This window comes from Dipodomys merriami, unplaced genomic scaffold (genome assembly GCF_024711535.1).
Source record: "Dipodomys merriami isolate MVZ:Mamm:240054 unplaced genomic scaffold, mDipMer1.0.p SCAF_29, whole genome shotgun sequence".
In the NCBI taxonomy this organism is placed as follows: domain Eukaryota; kingdom Metazoa; phylum Chordata; class Mammalia; order Rodentia; family Heteromyidae; genus Dipodomys; species Dipodomys merriami.
Window position 1 is genome coordinate 15,380,908 of NW_027204381.1, and position 13,824 is coordinate 15,394,731.

A 13,824-nucleotide genomic window follows, 5' to 3' on the forward strand; every position below is an offset into this window, starting at 1 on the left:
CAGTTCGTTTTCTTTTAATTGGCGAATTCAGCCCATTTATATTAAGAGAAAGTATAGAGAGATGCATTGTTGTCCCTGCCATTCCGTTTTCCTAGGTTTTTCTTTTTTCCTTTCCTCCTGTGCTTGCTCAGTTAGACTTTGAGTAACGCCTGTTTGGGGCAGGCCCCAGTTCCTGGCTGCTTTCTTCAGGTTGTGTCCCCCCTCTTAGAATTCTTTGTAATGCTGGCTTAATGTTTATGTATTCATTTAGTTTTTCTTTGCTATTAAAAGTTTTCAGTTCTCCATCAAATGTGAATGCTAGCTTTGCCGGGTAGATCAGTCTGGGTTGGCAGTTATTGGCTCTCAGGGCTTGTATGGTGCTTTCCCAGGCTTTTCTTGCATTCATTGTTTGTGTGGAGAGATCTGCAGTAATTCTTTTTTTTTTCCCATTGTAGTATAGCTCCTTCTTCATTTTTGCTGCATGCAGGATTGTTTCCTTATTATTCAGATCTATCATTTTTACTATAATGTGTCTAGAAGTGTTTCTCCTGGGGTCTTGCTTGTTGGGTGTTCGATAAGCTTTTGTGATGTAGTTAAGATGGTCGTTTTTGAGGTGGGAAAATTTTTCATTGATTATATTGTTAAATATAATTGCTCTGGAATTCCTCACCTTCGTCCACTCCAATTATGCGAAGGTTAAATTTTTTAGCATTATCTGCTTGCTCTTGAATATCCCTTTGGTTTAATTTGAGTGATTTTTCCATATCTGTCACTTTTTGGACCAGTTGGTGTATTCTGTCTTCTGTATCTGACACTCTACCTTCCATTTCATTCACTCTGTTGACAGTGGCTTCTATTGTGGTTTGCATGGAGGAAATGGATCCCTTTATGGATTCAATGTTGGTTCTCAGAGTACTGATCTCACCTCTCAATGAGGTATGCATTACCTCTAATTTGGCGTTTATCTCACTTCTTACTGAGGTTTGTGCAGCTTCTATTTTTGCATGCATCTCTTGTTTGATACCCTGTATCTCTTTGGATAGTTCATCCTTGTGCTCTTTCAATTTCTGATCAATTTCTCGCTTTATTTCTTGAGTCATTGCCTCCAGCAACCCTTGGAAGTAGCCTTTGTCTTCCATTCCTGCTTTGCTCCCACTGGGGCTCTCCCCTGTGTGGCTGCTGGCTTTTGAGGTGAGCTTGCTGTCCTGGGTGGTAGTAAACCTTGTGATTTTTCTCTGTGATTTTCGCATGGAGGTTCAGGAGACTGCTCTTCAATTTTGTTTTGGTGTGTCTGTCTTTGCTTGGTTGCTGATTCTGTATTGGTAGAGAGAGTCTGTGCCTGATCTGGGTTCTGTTGGGAGCCTATTTCCAGCTGCTATTCTGACTTACTTAGGATTCTCAGCTCTCTGCTGTAGATTGCTGGCAGTTCCCGCCTTTGGAAGGGTTGAGCAGCCTAGACTGCTTGTGTTTGCTCCTACGGGTGCTCTTGTGAAGAACAGATGCTCTGGATGCACTCTCCCAAATGCTGGAGTCTGCTATGGGCTCCTGATGTGTTTTTGTTTATTTGTTTTGGGCTGGTTGTGGGCTTGAACTCTAGGTTTGGGTGCTGTCCCTCAGCTTTTCAGCTCAAGGCTGGCACTCTACCGTTTGAGCCACAGCACCACTTCTGACCCTTTTTGCTTTTGTGATGCTGAGGAATCAGATCCAGGGCCTCATACATCCAAGACTATCACTCTATTGCTGAGCCGCCTTAACAGTCTGAGCTCCTGCTTACTATCAGGTGCTGGCAGCCTGTGTTGCCCAATTCCCAGTCTAGGGTATATGGGTGGAGTTTTGGTGGGGTTTGGGCTTCTCTTGTCCTGGGCCCCCAGGTCTTTTGTTGTCACAGGCGTGCTTCCCGGGGGAGTGTTGTTTCCTGGTTTTCTCCCCTCTGTTGAGGCGTATGCTCAGCTTTTTACTTCAATTGGGAGGAGTTGGTTGTGTTGTTCAGGCGCCGGATCCCCGGGCCTGGTTCTGGCCCCAGCCTGGAGTGCGCTTGTTAGGCCTGTGCTGATGTGTATACCACCTAGGTTATGCAGCCTGGAGCGCACTCGTTAGGCCTGTGCTGATGTGTATACCACCTAGGTTATACAGCCTGGGGGACACAGTTCAAATTTCTTCTACTGTTGGTAGTCTTGACCCAGGGGCGCTGTTCCTGGCTTGGGCATTTAAGCTCCCTTCCAGGGGTGCTCTTGCTCTAGCCTGGCCAGCTGAGTGTGCTCCACGGGCTGGTGGAGCTCTCAAACAGTTCCCAGTTTTAGTGGGTCCTGTGGTCTGGGTGTTGGGGTAGGGAGTCTAGGTCAGGGTCTGGGGATTCCCTCCAGCTCTGGTCTCCCTTGAGGGATACACTTCCCCTGTGGGGTACTCACCCTGGAGCTGGTTGTTTCTGTGTGGTGTAGGTCGTCAGTTGTTGTTGCAATCCGGGCTGGGTTGGGCGGTGGTGGCTCTGTGTGATTCTTTTCTGTCTCTGCCTCTGTCGAAGCTGTCGGGTCAAGAGTGTCCACGCTCAGGCAGCTTGGTACCTCTGGGGCCCGAGTGACCCTGCCGGGTCGTTGCGATCGGGCGGGGGGGGGGGGGGGTGGTGGTGGTCTGCAGACAGGTCCCTTTGTCGCGCTGCTGGCGCCCAGCGGCTTTGGCGGGATGGAACCTCTCTGCTCGGGTGGAGAGTGCTGGATCGTTGCGATCGCGATCAGGAGGGCCGGGTGGTCTGTCAACAGGTCCTTTTGTCACGCTGCTGATGCCGAGTGGCTTTGGCGGGATGGAGCCTCTCTGCTCGGGTGGAGAGTGAGGGGTGGGGGTGGGATCCTCGTGGAGACTCCCGGCTGGTAGGTTTCTCTGTTCCTGGCGATCTGCTGTTCTGCAAACCAGTACCTGATGTTCTGAAAGCGGCCCCCTGTGTCTCTGCTGTCTCTGGGGCTCCCGTAGCCCCCGCCGGGCCGGCTGGCCAGCGGCTTGTCGCACTGCCACGCGGCCAGTAAAGGTTGGGGGAGGGGTCTTCGCTTTTCTCTGTTTTGAAATTCTTCTTTTCCTCTCTTTCTTTTTTTGTTATTCTCCGCCTCTGGTTTTTCTCTGAGTATTCGTCTTTTTGTTGTTGTCGGTCTCTTGGGGAGATTAAGCGTTGGAACTCGAACTCTCTTTTTGGTTGGAGAGAGCTGTGGCGTTTCCCTACTGCCCCGTCGCCATCTTGGTCCCCCCTCTTCCAGAAGTTTAATTTCTTTGGGGATTTTCCTTGAAACTGGAGTGGTTAGGTCATTCAGTTTAAGGCCTGCAAAATAATTGCACCATCTAGTGGTCTGTTGGACTATAATTGGAAATTTACTCTACCTGGCAATTTCTCTTTTAATTTATATCTCAGTTACTGGTTTAATGATCTTCACCCTTCCCTTCCTTCCTCCCTTCCTCGCTCCCTTCCTTCTTTCCTTCCTTTCTAACTTTTTTTTTTTTTTGTCCATCATGGGGCTTGATCTCGACCTAGGAGCTGTCCCTCAGCTCTTCAGCTCAAGGCACGCGTTCTACCACTTGAGCCATAGTGCCACTTACAGTTTTCTAGTGATTTATTGGAGATAAGAGTCTTATAGACTTTCATGCCCCAGGCTGGCTTTGAACCAAGATCCTCAGATTTCAGCCTCCTGAGTAGCTAGGATTACAGGGGTGAGGGCCCTGATTTTCTGTGTTGCATATACAATTTTTTTTTTTTTCTGTTTGCTTATGTGGTGCTGAGGAATCAAACCCAGGGCCTCAGGCATGCAAGGCAAGCGCTCTACCACAGAGCCACCTTCCCAGCCCTGCATATACAATTTTTAAAACTATATTTTAAAAGGGGAGGAGGAAGGAGGGAGGGGGGAGATGGGAAGGGATGGGAAGGGAAAACAAAGGAGGAGACAACAATGCTTGATAAGAAATGTACTCATTACCTTGCCCATGTAATTATAACCCCTCTGTACAGCATTTTCACAATAAAAGAAGAAAGAAAAAAAAAAAGAACCTAGCCAGGTACAGTGGCTTCTGCCTATAATTCCAGCTAGTTGGGAGGCAGAGGGCAGACTGGGCAACAAGTTAGCAAGATACCTATCTCAACAAATATAGTAGGTACACATCTCTAATCCTAGATAGGAGGTGAGCTATGAAGATTGAACTCAGGGCTTTGTACTTTCAGACACATCTTCTACCTGGAACCAAAAGAAAAAAACCAGCACAGTAATTTACTACTTCACACCTACTCGATGGTTCCAAAGAAACTGAAAACAAGAAGTTGTCAGTGCGGATAGAGAAAATGAAACCCTTATGTGTTGTTATGGGACTATAAAATGATGCAGTTGCTATGGAAACTGCTTGGCAGCTCCTCAAACATTGAAATACTGTACAAACCAGCAATTCCACATCTAAGTAACATATCCCTATTGAAAACAGATTCTGGTAGGTGCAAAGAACATCCAGTTGTTCAGCTATAAAGAGGAACAGAGTTCTGCTGCATGTTAGAACATAGGTGAACTGTGAAAATGCTGTGTGAAGTGGAAGATGCCAGATACAAAGGTACACATAATATGAGATCCCATTTATATGAAATTGATAGAGACACAAAGAAGAGTAGAGACACAAAGAAGAGTTGCCAGGTGCCAGGATCATAAGGGACAAATAGGCAATGACTGCTTAATTGTACAGATTTCCTTTGGGGATAATGACAATGTAGAACTAGACAGTGGTGATTACACACTTTAAAATTAATTAACTAAAGCTGGGCACTGGTGGCTCTTGCCTCTAATCCTAGCTACTCAGGAGACTGAGACTGAGGATTGTGGTTTGAAGCCAGCCCAGGCAGAAAAGTCTGTGAGACTCTTATCTCCAATAAATTACTCAGGAAAAGACAGAAGTGACACTGTGATTCTAGTGGTAGAGTGCTAGCCTTGAGCAAAAGGAGCTCAGGGACAATGAATGCCCAGGCCCCAAGACCCTGAGTTCAAGCCCCAGAACTGGCACCACAAATTTTAAATTAACTACTATTTCCAAAGTACCTTTTTTTATGCTTCATTTTTTATTTTATTTTATTTATTTTTTATTGTGAGAATACCGTACAGAGGAGTTACAATTACATGGGCAAGATAATGAGTACATTTCTTATCAAGCATTGTTGCCTCCTCTTTGTTTCCCTTTCCCATCCCTTCCCTTACTTCCCCCACCTGATCCCCCCCAACCAAAGTTGTAAAGTTCGTTTTTGGACATAATGACTTGTACATCTTATTGTTGCAATGGGTCCCAAAGTATCTTTTTAAGGAACAGAGTCAAATTAGGAACTTGACCACAACCCCAATTTTTAATTCCTATGTTGCTCACAGTTCAGATAGGTTTTGTACTTTATGTAGACAGGAAGCACCGGCCCCTTGGGGTCTGAGTTTGTAAGGTTCCTTCTGTGCTTTTGTACCCATTGCTTTTTCTTGCTTTTTTTTCTTTCTTTTCTTTTCTTTTCTTTTGCCAGTCGTGGGGCCTGTACTCTAGGCCTGGGTGCTGTCCCTCAGCTCTTCAGCTCAAGGCTGGTTCTCTACCACTTGAGCCACAGAACCACTTCCGGCTTTTTTCTTTTTGCTTACGTGGTGCTGAGGAATTGAACCCAGGGCCTCAGGCATGCAAGGCAAGCGCTCTATCACTGAGCCACCTTCCCAGCCCCCCTTCTTTTTCTTTGAGTATTCTTACTCCTGATCTCCAAAATCTGTGTATGTCTGTCCACCCCCTGAAATCCTGTCAGGTGTGATTCTCTGTCCTCTTCTGATCTTTAACGCCAGTGCCTGTCAGATCTCAGGCTGCTGGTCTTATTTCCTGTGCGTGAGAATTCATGGTCCTCATGATAATGTCCATGCCCAAAGCACTTCTTGTCCACGTGGTCCTTGTGGTGACTTACTGCAGATCATGCCCTATGGACATGGGTTTAGCAAGAGGCACAGCTGTGCTGTGACCTCAAGCTCTGTCTGATACAGCTGTGCTGTGACCTCAAGCAGCATAATTCCCCTAAGACCTTGTGAGTTGCTGGAAAGGAAGAAACCGAATGTTCTAACTCGAGTGTCTCTGATTGCAGAGTTGCCTCACTCACAGAGCTCTCCAGCCATCAGCAGCATGTGCACTAAAGTGCTCTATTTCACCGACCGGTCACTTACACCCTTCATGGTCAATATACCAAAGAGGTGAGACACTTGGGGATCACTATGGCAGAGCCACTAGTTACTGCCCAAATGAGCAGCTTGTGTAGACTGAATAGCCCAAGAGGTAAAGACTCCATTTCAATTTTGCCACCAACAGTGGCATCACAAAGGTCTGCTGTCAGGCTAGGAACGTGGTACTTCCAGGCCTGAAAAGCATGCAGGGACACTCCAAGTTTGGAAAAAAAGTTTTTTTTTTTGAGGGACAACTGGGCACTGTCCCTCAGCTCTTTAGCTCAAGGCTAGCACTCTACCACTTGAGCCACAGCGCCACTTCAGGCTTATTTCTTTTTGCTTATGTGGTGCTGAGGAATCAAACCCAGGGCCTCAGGCATGCAAGGCAAGCGCTCTACCACTGAGCCACCTTCCCAGCCCCTAGTTTTTACAGCTCCTGCTGATGGCCACAGATTGCAGCTTGATCATTAGTATTTGATAACTACAACTAATCCCTACCTAGAATTTCTTTTAAAAATTTCCTAAATGTCACTTCAGTTAATATATTTCTTCTGAAAGGAACTGATTTTCAAATAAAAACAATTTTTAAACTCTGAAATCAACCAATTACCGAGAGGTTATATAATTTCCTGTCTTTAAGCAGTTTACTTAATTAACTAGTCTGGATTCAAAGCCGGGTTTCTAATAGAGGAGAATAAAGATAATGATGCCTGGTTTGATTCTACTAGCTGAACAAAAGTGGACTATTGAAACAAAGAAGGAGACCATGAGAACTTAGGCATATTTATGGTTGGTCAACGAAGTTCATTTCCAAGACCTTTTGTCATGTTTCCAGCTAAAGACAGAAGAAAGTGATTGGGCTGTTGCTGAAGCAGTATTTTATGTTCTCAGATCACCTGATACATAATGCCATTTTCACTTCCTAGCTGTGACTGGTTCTCCTGCATCTGCTTTAATAGTTACCTTGGTTATCAAGGGCAGTGATCTAATGAGGCCACTGCTGGTTTTGCCTGTTGGTTTTGGCAGGGCACTGGGTTTATCTTTACAGCGTATTGATTAACAGTCTATTTTGGTACTCTCTTCTTTTGTGGCAGGTTGGGAGAGGTAACCCTGAAGGATTTTAAAGCAGCTATTGATCGTGAAGGGAATCACCGGTATCATTTCAAAGCCCTGGATCCTGAGTTTGGCACCGTCAAAGAGGAGGTACAAAATCATGGGAGACTGGCAGTAGTATTGGTCACTCCTGAACCCCAAAGCCTCCTATTTAAGAACTAGTTCCCAGAACTACCTAAATTTCTTATTCAGTTCAAATGAATTTATAGGAGCCTCAGATGATGTCTGATGACTTCAGACTAAGAGGCTCGTGGCTGGCTGAAGATGTTGAGCATCTGTTAGTCCTACGTCTTACCATTTTAACTAAGAATTCAGATAAGATTTTTTCCCCCCAGTCCTGGGTCTTGAACTCTGGGCCTGGGTACTGTCTTAGCTCTTCAGCTCAAGGCGAGTGCTCTACCACTTGAGCCACAGTGCCAGTTATGGTTTTCTGGTGGTTAACTGGTGATAAGTCTCATGGATGTTCCTGCCTGGGCTAGCTTTGAACCGCGATCCTCAGATCTCAGCCTTCTGAGTAGCTAGGATTACAGGCATGAGCCACTAACACCCAGCTTCTGATTTTTATTTTGTTTTTATTAACTTGCATTAGTATATGGGGGAGATTTCATTGTTAAAACTTTGTAAGTTTACAATATACTCTAATCAATCTAATTCCCTCTATCAAGAACTTTTAGCGTAAAAGGGAAGTCAGGGGCTGCGAAGGTGGCTCAGTGGTAAAGTGCTTGCCTTGCATGCATGAGGCCCTGGGTTCGATTCTTCAGTACCACATAGGCAGAAAAAGCCAGAAGTGTGGCTATGGCTCAGTGGTAGAGTGCTAGCCTTGAGCTGAAGAGCTGAGGGACAGCGCCCAGGCCCAGAGTTCAGGCCTCACGACCTACACTTCCTGAAGTGAGCCACCTTCCCAGCCCACAAACACATTTTAATCTTTACAAGGTGAATTGTCATTATCATGGTCTATAAAGCTTATGAACTCTATGAACTTTGACAATACAACTATTTCTTCCAAATTGAGTGATGGGTACATTTCAAATACAACTTTTTTTAAAGAGAGTTCCGAGTTCTAGTGTTGCAAGTGCTTTCACTGGGGTTACAGAATGAGGAAGCTAGAAAAACGAGTATTTTGTTCTATAAAGATTTCTTCACTGAAATGTTTTAATAATCCTGTTTTGTTAGTGGCTTTGGAAGTGAATGAATGAATGGACTGGTGTTCTTTCCCACCCATTCTTTACAATGCTTGTAAACAAAAATTTTCCTTTTCTAGTTCTTTAAATGTGTTTATAACTGTTTTCTACTATGAGCAAAACAGTGTTTTTTTTTAACCACGTCATACACGTAGTACTAAGAAAAATGATACATTTAAAATACCAATTACAATTTTGAAGGACAGACAAAAGGATATAAACTGTAACTCAAGGATTTCTTTTACACTTTCTTAAGCGTATCCATAATATGTACTTTTTCTTTTTTTTGGCCAGCAGCAGTTGTGTTTCTTTTTCCTTGTTATACAGCCTACAATCCTCCTGCCTCTGCCTCCTGGGTACTGGAGTTATAAGTGTGTGGCATCATGCCTAGCTGGGTTTTTGTTGTTGTTCTGTTTTTGGCTGGTTGTAGGGCTTGAACTCTGGGCCTAGGTGCTGTCTCTCAGCACTTCAGCTCAAGGCCAGCACTCTACCACTTGAGCCACAGTGCCACGTATGGTTTTCTGGTGGTTAATTGGATATATGAGTCTCATGGACTTTCCTTCCCCGGCTGGCTTTGAACCATGATCCTCCAGATCCCAGACAATTGAGTAGCTAGGACTACAGGTATGAGCCACCGGTGCCTGGCTATGCCTGATTGTTGTTTTTTTAATTTAAAGATTATAAAATTAGTTTATTGCAAAAGAAATTCATGCTACCCAATATATGCCTGGCTGTTTTATCATTTTTTTAAATTGTTTTTCAAACCTAGGTTTTCCATGATGATGATGCCATTCCCGGATGGGAAGGGAAAATTGTAGCCTGGGTAGAGGAAGACCATGGGGAAAATTGATGCTGAGTATTGGAACCTGGACACTCTCTGCTGCCTTCACTCAGGAAAGGACTAAAACCAGACACACTACGAAGTTTCTAATTCGTGCTGCCAAAACAGAAGCTTCTGCGAGTGTAACGGTCACAGGCCAGTCCCTTTGTGTGCCCGGCACATCTGTCCAAATGTGGTTCATCAGGAGTTCCTGGTCTATGAGAAGGAACAGAATTTTGTTCTACTCTGAGGACAACAAACCGAAGGCCTTAACCAGTGGCGATGAATGATCCCACTCCTGAGGGGACCTGCTGCTGTGTTCTGCAATCGGGGAACTGAATGCTTCACTCCCAAGTGTTCTAGTATTGACCAGCCTCAGTGGTTGCAGCAGTCAAACGTCCCAGCATTTGTGCTTACAGACAAGGCAAAGGCACCAACTTATCTGCTTCTTTGCAGATACTGCAAACCAGGACTAACTCAGAGATGGTACCAAGGATGGAAGCCCACTCTACATGAAGCTATTGAACATGGATGGTGCTGAATCGTCAATTAGATGGAAAAGGGCTGCTCCTATTGTGCTAAACTATACTAAAACCATCACTGAGATGGGCTGACTCTAATGGTCATAACTGGTTCTGCAGTTTGTCCTTCAGCCCACAGAGGGCATATTTCATGTACTGCTGATTTTCTCTGGTGACTCTTCAATTATAGAGCCATTTACTTACCTTCGAACTGACAAACTTGGAGTGAAAGGCTCCTTAAAAATCCAGGCGGGTATGGAAAGGTGCTGCTACCCATATCTTGTTGACTTTGTCTCATGACTTTGTTTAACTCATGGTATCTCCTTTGCAGTGGAAAGGAGACAGACCATTAATTTTAGTGTTTCTTTATGACTTATGAATACTGAGCATGACTTACTGGTCTGTCCCTCATTTCAAGACTGGAGTTAATTTCTATTATATATTTTATCTAGGTTGATCTTTTAGGGCACAGTAGAACCCACGGGGGCATGGAGCATGAGTTGTGAATGGCAGGGTTGATCCAGGGTGAAAAAAAGCCTAAAATCATTTCTCATGTGCAACATAGTCAAATGTAGATGCTTAATGTGTTCAACTCCCAGAGATTATTTAGTAACTTGGACTTTTCTCATTCCTCAACCCAGCAACCACCAGTTAATCAGTGAATTTATACATACATATGTCAAAGATACATATATATTCCCCAAATCAGTTTGCAACTACCAATGTACACTGCCTACCAAGAGGGACAGATCAGTAGATCAGTTCTTGACCTGTCTCTAGTTTATTCCTTCCTTTTGGCCATTTGAACAGACCATTCTTTGGAACTCTGAAATCTCATCTTGTTGTTTCCTATTGACATCTTTTAAAAACAGCTCACATTTGGAGAATTCTTTTGTACTCATTTGCTTTTCATCTGAGAACCATGTCTATTTTTATAACTCAAGGGTGAGTCTTATATACTCACACATCCTGTATACTGTGTTCATTTTTCTAGAGAACCCAGTAGCTTTTATACAGTATCTTCGTACCACCTCTTGTGGTTTCAGAACAAACTTTATTTTATTACCAGAATACTCATGACAACTAATTACTTCCCCAAATATCTGCCTGCTATTTAGCTGTGGAGGGAGTTTCACAAAATCAAGTCGATGGCTCTTCTAGGAAAGAGAAACTCAAAAAATGACCAGACTTTTTTTTCCATGTAAGATTTTTCATCACAACTAACCGGGAAAGTTTGGGAAAGTCAGCCATATGCAAGAATGTTCATTAGAAAAGCAAACAGAAGAAAACAGTATAATTTCAGGGTTTCTTTACCCCCGAAGTCTGGAGAAAAAGTCCTTATGTTGCCAATTTCTCCGTTGCATGAGTTTTTGTGGTGTTTTTGCTATATGACAGCATGAGTGTTAACAGGCCAAAATTTGTTATTGCATTTCCAGTACAACTTATCTTGAATGTCTGTCTCTGAAATTCGTTTTTACGTGTCCATTTTCTTTCAGCAAACTGTCTTACCATTATGTGGAATTTGACTTTCTAAAGAAAATTAAATCACAGAAAAATTTCCAAGTCCTTTTCCTTTTGGAAAAGGAGCTACATAGCTAGCCTTGGTAAGCAGAAGTTGAATTCAGAGGAGACTATGAGATAACTTCTCTCCCTTAGCTCACTGACTTCAGGTACCATGGGTAGAACGAGTAAGCATCTCTACTAGAGAATGTCACTTGGGTAACTTGTGTAAACTGCTGGTGGTACTCATTTCAGAAGTGATGGAGCCTTCTGTGCAGGAGCAGGCAGTGATCAGTATTCTGAATGGCTTCCTACGAGGCTGACTTTTTCATAGTATTGTCCGTTTGTGGCACTGGTGTAGGACAGATGGTCTTTCCTGCTACTCAAGTTCTCGATCCTTGAGAAAAACTAAAGAACTACGGTGTTTAGGGAGTCCATAAAAACAATTTCTAAACCATGTTAAAAACAAATACCTTTCTCATAAAAACTAGTTTCATTGAGGACTTAAGTCCTTAAAGTTTTTTGTTGTTCGTTTTGGTTGGTCATGGGTCTTGAATTCAGGGCCTGGACACTGTCCCTGAGCTAAATTTTTTACTCAATGCTAGTACTCTACCACTTTGAGCCACAGTTCCAATTCTGGTTTCCTGGTGGTAAATTGGAGGTAAGTCTCATGGACTTTCCTGCCCAGGTTGGTTTTGAACAGGGATCCTCTAATCTCAGCCTCCTGTGTAGTTAGGATTACAGGCATGAGCCTTAAGTCTTTTAAAAACTGAAGACTCACCTGCTTGCTCAATTCCCTAAACTAATCAAGACTGGAACACGATGATTTGCACCTCAAGCATTTGGGTTAGTTGGGCATGGGTGGTGTATGCCTGGAATCCTAGAATTTATGAGGCAGAGGCAGGAGAATCTCAAGTTCAACACAAACCTGAGCTATATACTAAGATTCTGGTTCAAAAAATTTTAAATAAAACTTTTTTTTGTTCAACACTGACCACCTTTTAGCTCTTTTTGACCAGGATGCTTGTAAATTAGGGGGGAAACTATCTTTATGTTCTACATCAGATCTGAGGGCTCTATTTTAGAATATTTAGGTCATAATTATTTTCATTTTTTTGCCACAAACTAAGCATTATGATTGTACTTCTATTGTCTAAATTTATGTAAGAGGTTTAATGTGCTTAAAACATATCTAAAATTCTATTTTCTTAGGAACATGGATGTTTGCAACCTTTGCTTTCAAAGAGAATGTTAACTATGTATTCTCCCTGTTTTACAATGCTTTCATGACACCAGTGCTATGCCAGAGACTTCTGATTATCAGAGTGATAACCAGTTTTAACTGCCTGTACATACTAAATTTGTAAACGAATTAAACACACACACACAAACTATGAATAAAATGGAGTTTGCAAACTAAATCCCATTAGTCATTTTCACTTGTGTTTATTGACTGAGATTAATGTACAGTAAGTGAATTACATTTAGGGAAGGTAAATTCCCTCAAGTGATCTCCCTGGTAACTGTGTTTACTCACTACGAGACTGATGATAAGGGTGGCTTTACTGGCTCAGATGTTTTACTATTGGTATTTCTAATGTAAACACAAGCGACTAAGGATTAATTTCGCATCTTTTGAAATTATATGTGAATGTACAAAACAATAAACCTAGGAGTACATTATACAACAAAAGTCTAATTTGCAGACACTAACAGTTCCCAAGACTGGATCTTAAGCAAAATAAAGCTTTTGGCTAATTAAAGGTATCTATGGTAACTGGGCAGTAACACATCTATTTGCAAATCTATTGTCTTCCTGGAAGGAGGCCGAGTACACAGCGCCCAGCTTTGGTCTGTCTACTTGGACTCGTGGCTGGAGAACTACTTACCCCTCCGTCCCAGGGATGCTGAGCAAAACTAACTGGAGATCTTTGTAACCCAGCCCAGCCTGCGCGGGGCGGGGCCCTGGGATCCTTTTCCTAACTCAGGGGAATGAGATCCGAGGGTCTAAAGTTCGAGGCCAGCTCTAGCAGAAAAGCCTGGAGACTCCTCTCTCCAATTAGCCACCAGAAAGCCGGTCGTGGGGCTGTGGCTCGAGTGGTGGAGGGATCGCCTTGAGCGAGGAAGCTCAGGGGCAGCGCCCAGGCCCTGAGTTCGAGCCTCAGGACCGACACACAAAGGTGCCAAGGGCAAACCGCTTAGGCCTTTCATTGCCCTGGCCTACAGCTTCGGATGGCTTCGCCCATCCGATGTTCGAGCTCATTTCCGCGCTAAACCCTCGGGGTCCCCAGGCCCCAGTCCCCCCCCGACCCCCCTTCACCTCGCAGGCCCCGCCCTAACCTGTAGGGAGCAGCCCCTGACACCCCGCATCCTCTACCCCTCTCCTTTTTCACACTTCTCCCGAATTTGGGACGGAGCCCCGTCCCGCGAGGTTCCAGATCAGCCACCCGAGCGAGCCCCGCCGCCGGCCGTGGAGGAGGAGCCGCCGATGCGCGCGTTTCCGGCCGGGGTGGGGGGGGTGGGGGGAA

General features: G+C 44.2%; 1 protein-coding gene across 4 annotated transcripts in view; it reads left to right on the forward strand.

Moving 5' to 3' along the window:
• Positions 1–12,717, forward strand: part of Dixdc1 (DIX domain containing 1) — a 71,873-nt gene extending 59,156 nt beyond the window's left edge. For all 4 annotated transcript variants that reach the window (XM_070038425.1, XM_070038426.1, XM_070038428.1 and 1 more), the window contains 3 exons: positions 6,086–6,191; positions 7,256–7,364; positions 9,225–12,717. In XM_070038425.1, the coding sequence (XP_069894526.1) occupies positions 6,086–6,191; positions 7,256–7,364; positions 9,225–9,305 (296 nt within the window). In that variant the 3' untranslated portion in view covers positions 9,306–12,717. The remainder of the gene's footprint in view (positions 1–6,085; positions 6,192–7,255; positions 7,365–9,224) is intronic.
• The last annotated feature ends 1,107 nt before the right edge of the window (positions 12,718–13,824 follow it).